Source organism: Zingiber officinale, chromosome 2B (assembly GCF_018446385.1).
Source record: "Zingiber officinale cultivar Zhangliang chromosome 2B, Zo_v1.1, whole genome shotgun sequence".
In the NCBI taxonomy this organism is placed as follows: domain Eukaryota; kingdom Viridiplantae; phylum Streptophyta; class Magnoliopsida; order Zingiberales; family Zingiberaceae; genus Zingiber; species Zingiber officinale.
The window spans coordinates 110,428,897-110,446,667 of record NC_055989.1 but is presented as its reverse complement, the minus strand read 5'-3'; the positions used below and the strand labels follow the sequence as shown (position 1 = coordinate 110,446,667).

Sequence of the window (17,771 nt, the reverse complement as noted above, 5' to 3'; positions counted from 1 at the left end):
AATTTCTCATTAGATCATTCGTTTGGATAATTGAAACTCGTACATTTCTAGTACTTGACCCAGTCCCTGTGGGATCGATATTTTATTACTTGACGATAAACCGTGCACTTGCGGATTTAAGCAATCAAGTTTTTGGCGCCGTTGCCGGGGACTGTGTCAATATTAGAATATTGCAGTTTGATTAATCCAGATTTCTATGTAATTTTCCTTATTCATTTTCCATAATTGTGTTTTCCAATTTTGCAACTCGATTTTCTATATTTGGAAGTATTCCTTTCTCGTTGAATGCATAGGTCAGGTCAAGGAGGAGTCCTTCTTGAAGTTGATCCTGAAATAGAACGAACCTTTCACACTCAGAGACGACTTCAAAAACAACGAGAAATGGCCAATCAAGAAGAGAACAATCAGGTAGAGAACAAGCTGTTGAGAGACTATGCTGCGCCAAGTGCTAGAGGCCTGAGATCTAGTATTAGAAGGCCTCCAATTGAAGCAAATAACTTTGAACTGAAGCCTACTTTACTGAATATGATCCAACAACATCAGTTTGGAGGAGCACCTACGGAGGATCCAAATCTTCATATGGAAGTGTTTCTGGAATTCTGTGAAACTCTTAAATATAATGGAGCCTCTGCAGATGCGATCAGATTGCGACTTTTCCCTTTCTCTTTAAGGGACAAAGCACGAGCTTGGTTACATTCGCTTCCATCGGACTGTATCACAACATGGGAGCAACTCGAGCAGAAATTTTTAGATAAGTATTTTCCACCAAGCAAGACTGCTTCACTCCGTCACCAAATCACAAATTTTACGCAAAAAGATGGAGAATCTCTTTTCGAAACTTGGGACCGATTTAAAGGACTACTGCAGCAATGCCCACATCACGGACTGGAGAAATGGCTCGTAATCCATACCTTTTATAACGGAATTTCCTACTCTACTAAAGTCTCTTTAGACTCTGCTGCAGGTGGTGCGCTCATGAACAAAACCTTAGAGGAGGCATTCGATATTATCGAAAGCGTGGCATTGAATCATCACCAATGGGCGATAGAGAGAGAGAATCCTGTTCGATTGGCAGGTAAGTATGAGGTGAGCGCTTTAGATAGTCTTGCGGCAAAGGTTGATGCATTAACCTATAAATTTGAAAATTTTAATGTTAATGCTGTTTCTAGTATCATCTGTGAGATTTGTGGAGTGACAGGACATTCAGCTATGAATTGCCAAATAATGGTCACGCAACCTACCGGAGCGCAGGTAGAACAAGTTGATGCGATAAATAACTATGCTCAAAAGCCAAACAACAATCCGTATTCAAATACCTACAATCCGGGATGGAGAAATCATCCAAATTTTTCCTACAGAAATAGTCAAAATCAATCCGGGCAGAATAATTATGGAGCGTCTGGAGGATTTCAGCAAGAGAAGAAGTCTAACTTGGAAGTTATGATGGAAAACTTCATTGCTACCCAATCGAAACAAAATGATGAATATCGACAACACATGGTGGAATCTAATCGGAAGCATTCAGAGACAGCCGAAGCAATCTCCCAGATATCCGGTAAGATAGATAATTTAGCGAATCATACTAAAATGTTGGAAAATCAACTTGCGCAGGTCGCCGATTCGCCCTCGAGAGTACCAGGGAGATTTTCGGGAAGACCAGAAACAAATCCTGTGGAGCATTGTAATGCGATTACCTTGAGGAGTGGAAAGAGAGTAAATGAGCTCAAGGATAACCCAAAGCTACTTCCGGACAGAGAAGAACACGACCAGGACGTGGTGATTAGCACGCCCGTGCCAATCACCGAGAGATCCTCCAGCGAACAGCACGCCCGTGTCGGAATGAACAGCACGCCCGTGTCATTCTCTACTTCTGAAAAAAAAAAATATCTGAAGGCCAAAAATCCCCACACTTAGAAAAATACGAACCACCGATTCCATTCCCTCAGAGGATAATTAAGGCCAAACTTGATGAACAATTTGGTAAGTTTCTTGATGTCCTAAGGAAGTTGTATATTAACATTCCATTCACAGAAGCCTTGCAGCAAATGCCCACATACTCAAAATTTCTGAAAGACATATTGACAAACAAAAGGAAAATTGAGGAGAGCGTAACGGTGGCACTGACGGAGGAATGTAGTGCTTTAATTCAAAACAGGTTACCTCCTAAACTCAAGGATCCAGGTAGTTTTTCAATCCCATGCATGATTAGGAATCATAACTTTGATAAAGCTTTTTGTGATCTAGGAGCTAGTGTCAATCTTATTCCATTTTCACTGTGTAAGAAATTAAACTTGGGTGAATTGAAAATTACAACACTAGCTTTGCAACTTGCTGATCGCTCTGTGAGATATCCTTTAGGTATATTGGAAAATGTACCTATCACGGTTGGGAAATTTGTCGTTCCTGCAGATTTTGTTGTTCTAGAAATGGATGAAGATCCATACATACCTATTATACTAGGAAGACCTTTCTTGGCCACTGCAAGAGCCGTAATTGATGTTAAAAATCACAAGCTGTCGTTAGCCGTAGGTAGCGAAAAAATTGAGTTTGATTTGTCTAAAGCTATTAAACAACCCTTCCTGCAGAATGTGTGTTGCAGGATTGATGAGGTGCAGATGGTTGAAGAAGAGGAAGAACCGTTTCTCGGATTCAGCGATACACTGGATGCATACTCGGATGATGAAGACGTTGCAAAGAGCAGTGAAGATGGAGGACAAATCAACCTTGTGCGGCATATGACTGAAGAAGCGAGGTTAGAACAAAAATCATTGGAAAGTGAAAACCATGAATCACCGCAGGTAGAACTTAAACCTCTTCCATCAACCCTCAGGTATGAATTTCTTGGTGATAATTCTACATTCCCCGTGATTGTAAATGCGAGTTTAAATGAAGTAGATACTGAAAAGCTGCTCCATGTGCTTAGAATGCATATTAAAGCCATAGGATATACCATTGAAGACATAAAAGGGATTAGCCCTTCATTATGCATGCATAGAATTTTGCTCGAGAAAGATTTTAAACCTTCAGTTGAGAGACAAAGGAGGCTTAATCCTAACATGAAAGAAGTGGTCAAGAAAGAGGTTTTGAAATTACTAGATGCAGGAATAATTTATCCAATCTCTGATAGTGAATGGGTAAGTCCGGTTCATGTTGTGCCAAAGAAAGGTGGGATGACAGTAGTTAGAAATTCAAATAATGAGTTGATTCCCACTAGGACGGTTACGGGGTGGAGAATGTGTATTGACTATCGGAAATTAAACAAAGAAACTAGGAAAGATCACTTCCCACTTCCATTCATTGATCAGATGTTAGAAAGGTTGGCAAAACACTCCTATTTCTGTTTTCTAGATGGGTATTCTGGTTTTTATCAAATCCCTATACATCCAAATGACCAGGAAAAAACCACGTTTACATGTCCTTATGGTACCTTTGCCTATAGGAGAATGCCTTTTGGTCTTTGCAATGCACCAGCTACCTTTCAACGTTGTATGATGGCTATTTTTTCTGATATGATTGAGAATATTATGGAAGTTTTTATGGATGATTTTTCAGTCTATGGTACTAACTTTGATACTTGCTTGTCCAATTTGGTTAATGTTCTGCAGAGATGCGAAGAAACAAACTTGGTTTTAAACTGGGAAAAATGCCACTTTATGGTAAGAGAAGGCATTGTGCTAGGACATTTGGTTTCAGAGCGAGGAATTGAAGTAGACACGGCAAAGGTGGAAGTAATTGAAAATCTACCTCCACCGACAAACGTTAAGGGAGTGCGAAGTTTTTTAGGACATGCAGGATTCTACCGGCGTTTCATCAAAGATTTTTCAAAGATCTCTAAACCTTTGACAAATTTGTTAATTAAGGAAACTGAATTTCTTTTTGATGAAAATTGTTTGGATGCTTTTTCCAGGTTGAAGAAAGCTTTGATCTCAGCTCCGATAATGCAAGTTCCCGATTGGACCTTACCTTTTGAAATCATGTGTGATGCGAGTGACTATGCAGTGGGAGCAGTCTTGGGACAAAGAAGAGACCGGAAGGTACATGCGATCTATTATGCTAGCCGAACTCTGGATGATGCTCAGATGAACTACGCAACTACGGAGAAGGAACTCTTAGCAATTGTTTTTGCCTTGGATAAATTCAGATCATACCTCGTTGGCTCTAAGGTTATTGTTTACACAGATCACGCGGCCATAAGATATCTATTGAGCAAAAAGGATGCTAAGCCAAGGCTCATAAGATGGATTCTTCTTTTGCAAGAATTTGATTAAGAAATAAAGGATAAGCAGGGAACTGAGAATGTGGTAGCGGATCACTTATCAAGACTATATCAGGGACAGAGTGGGACCAAGGAGGAAGATCTTCCAATTGATGACTGTTTTATAGATGAACATCTCCTTGCTATAAAAAGGATTGATTCGCCATGGTACGCAGACTACGCAAATTTTCTTGCTTGTGGAATTTTACCTCATCATATGAGTTACCAACAGAGAAAGAAGTTTTTTGGCGATATCAAGAGCTATGTATGGGATGATCCATTGCTTTTCAAGAAGTGTGCTGATACTATTTACAGGAGATGTGTACCGGAGGATGAAATAAAAGATATACTTTATCATTGTCATTCTTCATCATATGGCGGTCATGCAAGTACTTCGAAGACAGCTGCTAAAGTCTTTCATGCAGGATTTTATTGGCCACATATTTTCAGAGATGCTCGTGATTATGTATTGACTTGTGATAGATGCCAAAGGACGGGGAACATTTCCAAGAGACATGAGATGCCACTGAATTCAATTCTAGAAGTTGAACTTTTCGATGTTTGGGGGATTGATTACATGGGACCATTTCTCCCGTCTCATAACAATATCTACATTCTGGTAGCAGTGGACTACGTATCAAAGTGGGTTGAAGCTATACCATCTCCAACGAATGACGCGAAGACTGTGATAAAACTTTTTAAGAAAATCTTATTTCCTAGATTTGGAATTCCTCGAGCGGTGATTAGCGATGGAGGTTCACACTTCATTGAAAGACAATTTGAAAATCTTCTCAAAAAGTATGGAGTAACTCATAAGATTGCCTCTCCGTATCACCCCCAAACCAGTGGACAAGTGGAAGTATCAAATAGAGAAATCAAAAGCATTTTAGAGAAAACTGTGAAGCATTCACGAACAGATTGGTCAGAAAAATTGGATGACGCTCTATGGGCATATCGGACAGCTTACAAGACTCCTATTGGTATGACGCCGTTTCGCTTGGTGTATGGGAAATCTTGTCATCTTCCTGTAGAGTTGGAACACAAGGCTTTCTGGGCAATACAATTATTGAATTTCGATCTAAAGAATGCCGGAGAGAAAAGAAGGCTTCAGGTTGATGAACTAGAAGAACTCCGACTTGACGCTTATGAGCATGCAAAATCCTATAAAGAAAGGACTAAGCGTTGGCATGATCAACACATTATGCGTAGGGAATTCCAAGAGGGTGATCTTGTATTATTGTTCAACTCTCGATTGAAACTCTTTCCAGGAAAGCTTAAATCCAGATGGTCGGGTCCTTTTGAAGTGAAGAAAGTTTATCCTTATGGAGCTGTGGATATATCGAATGAAACCACCGGAGTCTTCAAAGTGAATGGGCAAAGGCTAAAAAAATATCTGAGCGAACCAACTCCTAACGGAGGAGAGCAGAACCTCCTCAAGTCCACTTGAGTAACATCATATTGGTCAAGCTAATGACCGTAAACAAGCGCTAGTTGGGAGGCAACCCAATTTCTTACCTTATACTTTTATCTTTTATTTTCTTTTTCATTTTATTTGCAGAACAACTGCCCAGGTAACAGAGGAGAACACGGCCGTGCAAATTTCAAACACGCCCGTGTTGGTTGCTGTCAGGTATGTTGGTGGCTGTCGGGTTTTCCAGAAGACAGCACGCCCAGGGCGTGTCGGGAAACGCGGGCGTGGAGATGTTTTCAGCGACCAACACACTCAAGGCGTGTCAGGAGACACGGGTGTGCCGTAGGGTTTTTAAATAGACGCGACGGGTTTTAGGTCAGAACCCGCCCGTGACTCTTCGAAGTTTTCGCCGTTGGTTCCAGAGCAGTTTCCGATCGTCTGCGTTCTTCTCATTCAATTCTAAAACGTGCACCGGTGAAGATTTTCCTCCGGCAAAGATGAGCAAGCGTGTGAAAACGGGGAAGGCACCCTCTTCTTCAAAAGACAAAGGAAAACGGAAAGCGCAAGACCAAGGTGATCGTTCTGATAACCCTTTTGGTTTAATCTTTTGTGATGATATTCATAAATCTCGTTTTGACAAGCTTGAAAAACGAAAAATAGTTTCCACTAGATATATGGACTCTTATACAATTGCTGCGCTAGGTATTAAGGAAGATATATATTGGATGGCAAATAGGATGGGATGGGGACAATTTTTGACTAGCCATTACCCTACCTACCCTAGTATAACTTTAGAATTCCTTAGTTCCATGTCGGCCGAAATAATCCAAGGAAGAAATTGTGAGGAAGGATTGATTAAGTTTCGGTTGAGGAATATCGATTATAGGATGGATTTGAAGGAGTTTAATGAAATTTTCGATTTTCCTGTTGGAGGGGAGAGGCAAATACATCGAAATTTTGTGTGTATACATTTTGGAGAGAAATTGCCTTAGACTCTATGCCCTATGATGCCTCTAGATCCAAATCATCTAATATCCCTAATCCAATTTTTCGCTATCTTCATAGATTCATGGCGAATACTATTTTGGGAGAGGGGACAGTGTTGGGGTAGCCAGGCTAAGTGAATTGCAGTTTTTATGGGCCATGATTAATGATGTTAAAATTGATTCTGGAGCTCACCTAGTTAGACATTTTGTGAAAATTGGGAATAGCTCGACTGGAGTAATTGTTATTGGAGGACTTTTGACTAAGATTGCATTAGCTTTAGGGTGTGAGTTGGATGGATTGGAGACTTGCCCGGTTAGTCCGCGATTGGATTTGGATGCATGTTTAAATATGAAGATGATTGGGAGATTAGAGGAGGGATACTGTTTGATGTTACAAAATGATATTAAAATCCCTCTTCCAAATAATAGCCTTACAACCATTCGCAATACACGTAATTGGCTTTTTAAGGATGTTAGGACCCAAGATCTACCCACAGTAGGAGAGCCATCTATTCCACCGCATGTACCGGTACCCCAGGTTTCTTCCTTCATACCGGAGTCCCCTAGGACTATTACTGATGATGTTTCTGCAGGACCTTCTGTTTTTGATTTTTCAGGATTCCGTACATCGTTTGAGGATTTCAGAGAAAAGCATACTGCGGATAGAAACATGTGGGAGCAGTTTGCTCATACTTCAGAGGAGCATTATGAGCGAGTTGACAGGTATATGGAAGGGGCTAACTGTTTTTTTTCTAATACTGAGAAGTATTTTGTAGTTGAGGCCGCTAGAAGAGAGCGTGAGGAAAAATTTTGGCAAGAAGAAAGTGAATTTCGTGCAGAGCAAAGGAGAAGATGGCAAGAGGAAGATGATCGCAGATCTTAGGCTTTACCTTGCTATAACTATTAGGTGACCTCTTTTCTAGTTATTTTTCTTTATCTTTGGTTGTTCGTTTTTAAGTTTTTGCATTCCTGTTTTGGATTCGGTTTCAGTTTTATATTTTTTTTATATATACCTCTTGTTTTGATTGATATAGACACTATGTGTTCAAGAGTCTTTGATACTTTGTTGCCCTCTCATCTCTTGTAGTATAACTTGATTATTAGTTGGATCTAGGAAATTCTTTGTGGCTTATTCATTAAGAACCCTGTTTCACTTTTCACACAACCCCTAAGGTGGCGGCATTTGAAAAGGATTTAAATTTCTTTACCGGTTTAGTACTCAATTTTCTATGGTGACTTTCATGAGCATTTTGGTTACTGGATAAATACTTCTCCTAGGAGTTTAAAAAAAAAAAAAAAAAAAAAAGGAGATGGAATTTCTTTTGGCGCACCCCTTTGAGATTAGGTAGCTACTAGGGAAACACCTAAAGAAGGTGCCCTTTTGAGGTCAACTAGTTACTGGGGAAATGACCACTGCTAATTCCTTCTTTCTTTTCTTCTCGAGGGTGGTCCTTTGAGACCTTGTGTGATATTGAGGGGATGAACCAAGTGTTAGGGCAGGTAAGTGCCTCTACACTAGAAAGGAGAGGAACACGGTAATAGGGGTGATGAATCTAGATTGGTATCCAAAACCTTGGGGAGTTGATTTCTTCACATGCACTAAACAGGGATCTTTTGAGCTAAGCTGCAGGGAATGACTTGAGAAAATTAAGACCAATTTTATACCTTGGGATGAATTGCCAATAACTGTTTTCATGATTTCCACACATAGATTGTCTTTATTTTTCTTTGCTCGAGGACAAGCAAATGTTCAAGTGTGGGGATTTTTGATGTGTGCAACTCATGTACAGTTTTGAGCATAAAACATATATGCATTTCATCTCATTTTATCTTGTTAGAAGCATATTTGTTAGTTTTTATTTGGTTTAACATATTTGGACGAAGGATACTGCTTTGCGTTGAATTCTGATGACAGGATGCACAAAACCAGCCGAATTACCCAGGGTATCAGAACAACACGGCCGTGTTGTTGATAAACACGGGCGTGTCGAGGTTTTCAGCGACCAACACGCTCAAGGCGTGTTGTTGAACACGGGCGTGGCGGAGATGTTGAAGAGTGACGCAGGAAGCAGAGGAGGACATGATCGGGTCGTGTAATGAGATTGCTATTATTGCGGCGATGATTTTAAAAGATGGAAAGGGTCAATCCAATGGTGATACCGACTATCAAGGAGAGGAGGCTCTATAAAAGGGTAGAAAACCTAAAACCAAAGGAGGGAGGCGGCGGCAATTGAGACTTGGAGATAGACGACATCAGCAAGGACGATTAGTAATGTCTTTTCCTTATCTTATTGTCGAATTCTCTGGTGTAATGGAGTAGTTGTTTGAATCTTAGGTTAAGGGAGTAGCCCCTAACTATGTTCATGATTTGTTGTTAACTCTGGTTTTTGATTATGCATATTTTCGTTGGTTGTTTAAATTGTTGAATGATGCTTTGATTGGTTTCTGTGAAAGTGGTAATTGACTAGATAGGCTTTGCGGGATTTATGTGACAGGATCCTATGCAAGTAAGAGTCATCTATGTACGTATGCCATAAGATTGGGGACGGATCAAAGTAGATACATCAGCGTGATCACCAAAAGTGGCCGTTGGTATTTTAGGAATCAACTTACGAATCTGGTGGACGTATAGATAGGTTTGCAGGAATCTAGTGACAGGATTTCAAAGCATGAAAGATCATCTAATTCGGATACCTTGATAAAGAAAGTTGCATTCAAACAAAAGAAGCCAACCTAGGTATAAGTAGTCATTATCGGAGAACCGTCATGATAATAGTTAGAGTGGTGAAACCGTAATCCTAGGATTGTTTTTATCTCTTAATATTTTCGTTGATTTTCGTTCGCTTGAATTGTTGATTTAGAGTAAAATTTCTCATTAGATCATTCGTTTGGATAATTGAAACTCGTACATTTCTAGTACTTGACCCAGTCCCTGTGGGATCGATATTTTATTACTTGACGATAAACCGTGCACTTGCGGATTTAAGCAATCAGTCTCGTGGACCTATCAATAGGTAATCCACTAAAAACCTCTTCTGGTACCCCCAGAAGAGCAATCGAGTACAAAAAAAGTTAGGTCAAGTGCAACACACTACACTTGTCATTTTTTAGTATTTAAGTAAAAATACATATATTACCAACACTTTTAGGAATTGTAATAAGGCACTTGTGTTGATGTCTGTCTACCGGGCGCGACCAGAACTCCTCAAAGTAGTCGTCGAGCTCAGCAGCTTCGCAATAGAGTTGTAGTCGGAACTGGGAGCAGTCGGAGGCTCAAATGTGCGTGTAGCAGTTTATATGTACTTGTTGTTTAAGTGCCTACTTGAGACTGCCTTATAAAGGGCTTAGAGGACGCCTCCCATAAGCATGGAAGGTGCCTTCAATAAGGCAAATCCTATCCCGAGAAGACAGGCCTTTATCTGCGATCAATTCCAAAAATCATCCTACGTAGGGCGTCATCCATAGCCATGGAAGGTGCCTTTTATGAACAATATCGAGGCGCCTTCCATAGCCATGGAAGCTGCCCTCGGGTACTGTTTACCAATGTTTTGAAAATCGGACCGGTCACTGAACCGGTGCGATGATCGGGTCGAGGTTTTTAAGGTTTGACCGGTCAAACCGGTGGTTCAACCGTTATATATATATATATAAATCATACTTTAATAATTAAAAATCATGCTTCAATCCTGATTAAACCTATGATTTTAACTGATTTCGAGCGATTTTGACCGGTTTTAATCGGTTTTAAGCGGGTTTGACTGGTTTTGACCAGTTTTTTTGTATTTTTCGGCTTTAATGATGGACCAGACCGGAATAAGGGCCGGTTCGCGGTTCAACCGGTCGGACCGGTCGGTCCGGTCCGGTTTTCAAAACACTGCTGTTTACCCGAAGGCAGCTTTGCTACTTTGCTTGCTTTCTTGCCCTACAACAAATGTGTTAGTCCAAATACCCTGCAAGATTAGTGTTAGCACAAATATAATGAATAGAGTAATTAGTTCCTGTCCTTCCAGGACCAGGAACTAGTCAAAGTCTCAGCTTAGAGATCCCAAATGGACCTAAACTGGCCCGACACCTACTGTCTCTCAACTGGGACACGTGCTCAAAATCACTCTCCTCCAGTGACTTACCTTTTGCTAGACATCCAGTCAGTCCGTCGACCAGTCTAGACTTCATTCTAGCTATCCGGTCAGCCCGTTGACTTAGTTGGACTTTGTGCCAGCTATACAGTCGGCTCGTCGACCTAGCTGGGCTTCGTGCTAGGTATTCGGTTAACTCATCGACATATCTGGACATCGTGCCAGCTATCCGGTCGGCCTATCGACCTAGCTGGGTTTTGCACCAGCTATCCGGTCGGCCTGTCGACCTAGCTGGATTTCTCCTGCACACTTAGTCAAAGTGTTAGATCATAATGAACCTAACTTAACCTACTTTGTCATTCATCAAAATCTGAGTTAGACCGTTAGTGCTAACCGCACCAATAGAGGGGAGTGACTTGGTGAGGACGCGTTCCCCATTTAAGAGAATAGTAGGCGTCAATCTAACTTAGATCCATTTTGAAAATATAAGTTGAGATCTTGACTGGATTCTAGTCTCAAGGAAACATAATCTAATTACTACTCTATTTTTATAATTGTGCTAACTTTTATTTTGTAGGGTAGTATAATGTTTATTGCCTCGGACTAATCTTTTTCTTGCAGGAAAAAGCTTTGCTAGAAAAAATGGTCTGGGCGCCCAGAGCTGGTCTGGGCACCCGAAACTGGCCCGAGCGCCTAGAATGCAAAAGTCTATCTCGTCGTAAACGTGGAGCGCACTGATTGGTTGGGCTAGCATCATAGTCCAGGCGCCCGGAGCTACCTATATAAGAAGCGTTCCACCAAAGCATGAAACACAACTTTTTCTACGATTGCTCTATTGCGCGCTGCTCCAAAGACGCTCCTGCGACGTTGCGAAGCTCCTCCAACAACCTGTGACTCAGTTTCATTTTCCTTATTGTCGGTATTTTTTATAGTTCTTGTACTAAATTGTGTAATACTTTTACAAATTATTAGTGATTGTCTAATGAAAGCACTCTCACGTGCGAGCCTTAGAGTAGGAGTCGACGAATGCTCCGAACCAAGTAAAATTGGTTTGTTAGCATTGCTTCAATTTTTCTGTTTCCACTGCTTACTCGATTAAGTTTTAACAATCGCTATTCACCCCCCCTTATAGCGAGTTTTATGATCCAATATAACCGACGCCTACTGTTTCCTCAGCGGTGAATGCATCCTCATCTACTCCTCTCAGGAGAAGCTACCTGTTGCCAGACCGATCCTCCAGATCGACTGGACTTTTGCTCGGTGCTTAAGTCTTCAAGACTTTCTGCTGAATGCCCACTCCATGACTCGTTCAGTCTTTCACCTGGTCCACAACCACCAGGGTTTTCACCTAGAGTCCCCGACTCTAGGGTTTTGCCCAAAACACTTGACCCGTCAAGACTTTCCGCTTAGGGTTACCACCTCTAGGACCTAGTGTTACCACCCCTAGGGTTTTTCCACCTGCCTAACCGTAGCTAGGACTTTTACCTAAGAACACTTAGGACTTTCTTGCAAGTTCATTCAAACTTGTTAAACAACAAGTAACCTTAACTTTGAATCCTTTGCCATTATCAAAATACATCTGATGCTTCCCGCACCAATAATCTCTCCCTTTTTGATTATGACAACACAATTCAATGTTAAGTAAAACATATAGCAATAAAGGAAATGTAATAATAAGAAAGAGAAATGCAATCAAGAAATGCAGTATAAATGCAACTCCCCCTTAATCACTTAACCAACTTGTTATAACTCCCTCTTAATCACTTAACTTTCTCTCCATTTCTCCTTAACTTTAGAATTTTTTAGATTCTCTCCCCCTTTGACATATATCAAAAAAAAGTGAGAGAGTTACCATACTAGGTTTTGAAAATCGTTAAAATTGGATAAAACTTGTAGTTAAGTACTTAAAAAACATAGCTTTAAAAACGTAGGTTTAAAAAGATTTTGATAACAACTTAGTTTTAAAAGGATTTTGATAAAAAAGCATAGTTAAGTACGTAGCATTAAAAACTTAGTTATAAAAAGATTTTGATAACAACTTAGTTTGAAAAGGATTTTGATAAAAATCATAGTTAAGTACTTAGTTTTAAAGATTTTTTTAGATAAACAACATAGTTAACCACTTAGTGAATTAGAAATACTTTGAATGCACTTAGCTTTTTCCAAAAAATTTAGTTAAATTTAAGTGTTGGAAGGAAATGCTTTTTAACTATATTTAGCTAAGAAGGTGATGTTTTTGAAAAAATACATAGCCAAAATTAAAACATTTTATCAAGTACATAGCTTAAAAAAAACTTGAACTTGTTGTTTCAAATAAGATATCTATTTTCAAAAATAGTTTAAAAATTGAACTCCCCCTTTTACTTTAATTTTAAAAAGAACATTTTAATTTTGAAATTTTAAAAAAGAATTAATCCCTTAAAGTCTTTTCACTCCCCCTTGATTAATACCAAAAAAATTTAAAGTCCTAAAGTCCAAGCATGAGAGTTTATAGTAAAGAAAAGCTTTAAAATAAACATCTATTTGTTGGTGCAATATCTCTTAGGTCAAGGTTGACTGGTTTAATCAAGCTTGAGTCTTGGTCATAGTTTCGATGTTTGACAATACATGTAGACACATGGACAATGCAGGTGCAGTTGTTCATATGGGGAGATTCTGATCAGGGACTGATCAGTGTGAATAAAGAAGAGTCAAGTAGGTATACCTGACTGGAAGGAAACCCTGGTGAGTGAAGCCAGGTGAAAGTCCTAGTGAGTGAAGCTAGGCAGATGGAAATCCTGGTGAGTGAAGCCAGGTGAAAGTCCTAGTGAGTGAAGCTAGGCAGGTGGAAGTCCTAGTGAGTGAAGCTAGGCAGATGGAAATCCTGCTGAGTGAAGCCAGGTGAAAGTCCTAGTGAGTGAAGCTAGGTGAAAGCCCTGGTGAGTGAAGCCAGGCAAGGGAAAATCCAGATGGATCAAGGATGATCGGATATCTGGTGTTGGGAAGTTCTGGCAGGTCAAGGGAGTGACCAGATGCTAGGCATGATGGACCAACAGGTCAAGGTTGACCGGATGTTGGTTTGAGAGGCTTGGGACTTGGTTTTGGGCAAAAAAACCAAGAGCTGGATCGATCAGTGGATCGATCCAGGCCTTTCCTAGCGAACAGAGAGCCTCTGAATCGATCAGTGGATCGATCCAGAGGTCCCAATCGATCAGCCGATCGATTGGGACGCTGCTGCTTCGCACGATAAGCGCTGGATCGATCCAGGCATTTTTCCAGAGCACAGAGGCGCTCTGGATCGATCCGTGAATCGATCCAAAGCCTCCCCGATCGATTGGGAGTTTTCGAATCGATCGGGATCAGACCGTTGCGTCGTATTTGAGCTGCAGGCGGGCGTCTCCTTCAGCACTTCTTCACCGATTCATTTCAGATCCTCACCAGCTCCTCCACAGCTCTTCTCAAGCTCGAGATCGCCAGTTCTTGAAGGTTCTTGGAGGTTCTTCCAAGTCAAGAGGCGGATCAAAGCAAGGAGAAGAAACTAGGGTTAGGGCTTTTGCACTCATTGTAAGCTTGTGAGCTTGTATTTCATTACCTTTCCCTTTCTTCTTGTATTGAGTCTTGTAGGACTTCTCCGCCCTTGGTAGTTACCATAAAGGAGAGTTTTATTAGTGGAGGGTGTGTGTGTAGGTGTGGATCCTTGGACTAGTCACCTCTTGTGAGGTGGATACCAAGTAAACCAACCGTGTTAGCATTGTGTGATTTGTTTCTGTATTTTCCATTGCACATCTTCGAAGAAACAAGCAACGCCGAACACCGGCCACGCGATGAGCTATTCACACCCCCCCCCTCTAGCTACTTTTGGTCCTAACAAGTGGTATCAGAGCGAGGTCGCTCTTCACCGGAATCATCGCCGGAAGGGTCAAGCATAACAAGAAAAGCTAGAGGGTGAAGAAGTTGGAGAAAATTCTTCAAGTTCGAGATTTTATCAAGCTCAACTTCAAGATGCAATTCCAAGATGGAATTGGATTTGACACAAGGGTGGCTCCACCGTACACATCCACAAGCTTCGATTCTTGGAAATCAAGAATCGAAAATTTTCTTATGATGGAGATAGAGCAATGGTTTTCTCTAATGGAAGGTTTCAAAGCTCCAACAAACTCCAAGGGCAAGCTTCTCAAGAAAAGCAAATGGAGCTTGGAGCAAATTCAAAGGAGCGAGGCAAATGATAAAGTGACCAAGCTTTTGGTCAACTTATTGCCTAGCCACATTTTGGCTCAAATCGGAGAATTCAACGATGCCAAGGAGCTTTGGAGCAAATTGGCAACAATCCATGAAGAACCCTCCACTGTACCAAATCAAGAGGAATCCAAAGAGGGTGACTCATTGGAGCAAGATCAAGAGGAGGACTCCGAAGTTGAGAGATGCTCAACTTCCGAAGAAGAGGAAGTCCAAGAAGTTTCATCCTCAAAGGAGTGCAATCAAAAGAGCAAGGAAGGAGCATATTCCTTGTTTCATGTACAAGAGGATGAAGAAGAAGGTGAAGTCTCCACCTCTAGGATTGAGGGGGAGCAATCTTTATTGACACCGGAGCAAGAGCAAGAAGAATCCTCCACATCCGGGTCAAGAGAAGATGAGGATGAAGAAGCTTCCACCTCCGCAAGTCAAGCAAAATCGAATGGAGGAATATCTTCGGATCAAGAGGAAGCTTCTACCTCCGGATCCAAAGGAAAAAATGCCACCCCTACAAGCAAAGGTATAAATATTTCAATTAATAATAAAAATCATATCATATGCTTTGAATGTAGGGAACATGGGCATTACAAAAGTAAATGCCCTAAATTGGTCAAGAAGAAGGGTCAAGTGGCACAAAAGGGCAAGGTGAAGCCCAAGGAGACCATTCCCAACACAAAGAAGAGCAAGGAGCATATTATATGCTTCTCTTGCAATCAAAAGGGGCATTACCAAAGTCAATGCCCCAAGGGGAAGAAGATGGTCAAGGCTCAAGGAGGCACTAGTCAAGGGGGAGCCTCCAAGGTAAAGAAGAAGGTATCTTTTCTTGAGCCTAACCCTTTACATTATGGTAAAAAGCATGATAGTTCTAATTTTTATCATTTTAATACAATTTACCATAAGAATAGAAAGCATGAGGGCTTTAAGGAAAAGCATGTGACCCTACATGCCAAAACTACCCAACCTAAGGTTAGGAAAGTAGATAGACACTTGGGGGGGAACACTAAGGATAATAGATACATGCCCAAGAACAAAAATGCTCATGGACCAAAACCTAAGGATTTAATGATAGAAAATCAAGTCTTGAGGTCAAGACTTGATAAAATGGAAAAGACCCTAAAAATGATGGAAAATATCCTACAATGGCAAAATGAGCAATACCTAGGGCTAGGAAAATCAAAGCCATCCAATGGCCATAGAGGGTTGGGATGCAAACCAAAGGCTAAGAAGGATGTGCCCTCGTACCATAGAGTTCCATATAGTTATGGAACAAACCCTAGGTCCAGTGGTCAAGCCAAGAATACTAGGGAAGTCATCCCTAAGAGTATTTTTGCAATAAATATGACTAAGACTTCTAAGAAGTCTAAGAAAGTCACTAACAAGGTCACAAGGGAGACTATCCCTAGAGTTGACCTAGAAAATGTGACCAAGGCTTCTAAGAAGCCCAGCAAGGTCACTAGGAAGGTATCTAGGGAAGTAATCCCTAGTGAGTACCTAGAGCATCCAAGGAGCACCAATAGGTGTTGGGTTCCTAGGAGCATCTTCTCTACCCCATAGATGGGTTAGAGAGTGTCAACTCCGATTAGAAGGGTAGTTAACCCAACTTTGAGGAAATTGACACTCAAGGAGCATTTTCAAGGTTTTTGTTAACCTTTGAAAATGAAATGAAATGATTATTTACTCCTTGAAAGAGTAAAATGTGCCTAATGGTGGAAAGATTGATTCTATCTAAAATGGCACAAATTGGGAAAACCTTGAGAAATACCAAGTTGGGATTTTGATATTCTCTTGGAAATTTAAGGCAATCCGGGCCTTGGTTTATGTGATTACTCTTGATGAAAAATGGAATATGCCAACATTTGAGGACATGCTTAATTTTTAAGTGGCATAAACAAATCAAGAGAAATAGAAATGTCAATTTAGGTTTTGGCATTTCTGTGAAGCATTTAGGGCAATCTAGGTTAACTTTTTTAAGTTAAAACAAGTAGTATATTTAGAGTTTAGCTAAGTGGTTAAGGATACTTAGATAAGAAATCTAGGTATATTTTATTTATGCTAAACCTTGCCATGATTGTTTGCCCATCATATGTCATGACATCATGTCTATTTTTTGCATTCATGTCTTATTATGAAAAATCCAAAAATACCATGTCATGACATTCATACATCATGTAGTTATAGGACATTTTCTTTTGAAAAATTATTTCCTTTTGATGTATGCCATAACATAATCATGCATTAAGGTAAATTCCTTGTAATTAAGGACAAATGACATTTAACAACACTTATTAACAAGTGACATCCTAGGTGGATGTCTAATATCTCTAAAATGCCTAGATAGATATGCATGATCCCTAGAATAGGGCAAAACCAAAATCTCACATCTCACAAGGACTATAAGGTGACTTGTATGTGTCTTAGTGCACATTAGATACAAGTGAGATGTTAGGAAGATGAATAAAACTCAAAATGCTGATTTAGTGCATTCTTTTGAGTTTTAGAGTCATCAAAACACATAGTTATGTGTTTTCCTATCATTGGGAAAGCTAATGTACAAGACATGTGCATTTAGCCCAAGGAAAATGGTGGGATATTGGTTTTGAAAGAAGTTTTAAAAATGCTTTTGGAAAACCTTGGTGAAGGCTATCTTTTGATAGTAATCACCATTGAATGGTTAGACACAAACTTGAAGAATACGCTAAAGTTTTAGCAAGTTTTCAAGCTTGTGTCAATCTTTGAAAATATGATGTATTTTCATAGAAAACTATTTTTCCATGATAAAGTATACCCTAAACAATGTCTACACGAAATTTCATGATTTTTGAATTTTTGTA

At 40.2% G+C, this 17,771-nt stretch overlaps 1 protein-coding gene and 1 non-coding gene across 2 annotated transcripts; one reads left to right on the top strand and one right to left on the bottom strand.

Moving 5' to 3' along the window:
• Positions 1–381: 381 nt before the first annotated feature.
• LOC122048567 lies at positions 382–1,914 on the top strand. Its single transcript, XM_042610118.1, has one exon. The coding sequence runs from the start codon at positions 382–384 to the stop codon at positions 1,912–1,914; it is 1,533 nt and encodes a 510-aa protein (XP_042466052.1).
• On the bottom strand, positions 781–887 carry LOC122049819. Its single transcript, XR_006131075.1, has one exon. It is a non-coding gene; the product is annotated as a small nucleolar RNA R71 (small nucleolar RNA).
• Positions 1,915–17,771: the final 15,857 nt, after the last annotated feature.

Bases quoted from the DNA above. Each gene is read 5' to 3' on its own strand.
- LOC122048567 (XM_042610118.1), top strand. From the start codon at position 382: ATGGCCAATCAAGAAGAGAACAATCAGGTAGAGAACAAGCTGTTGAGA.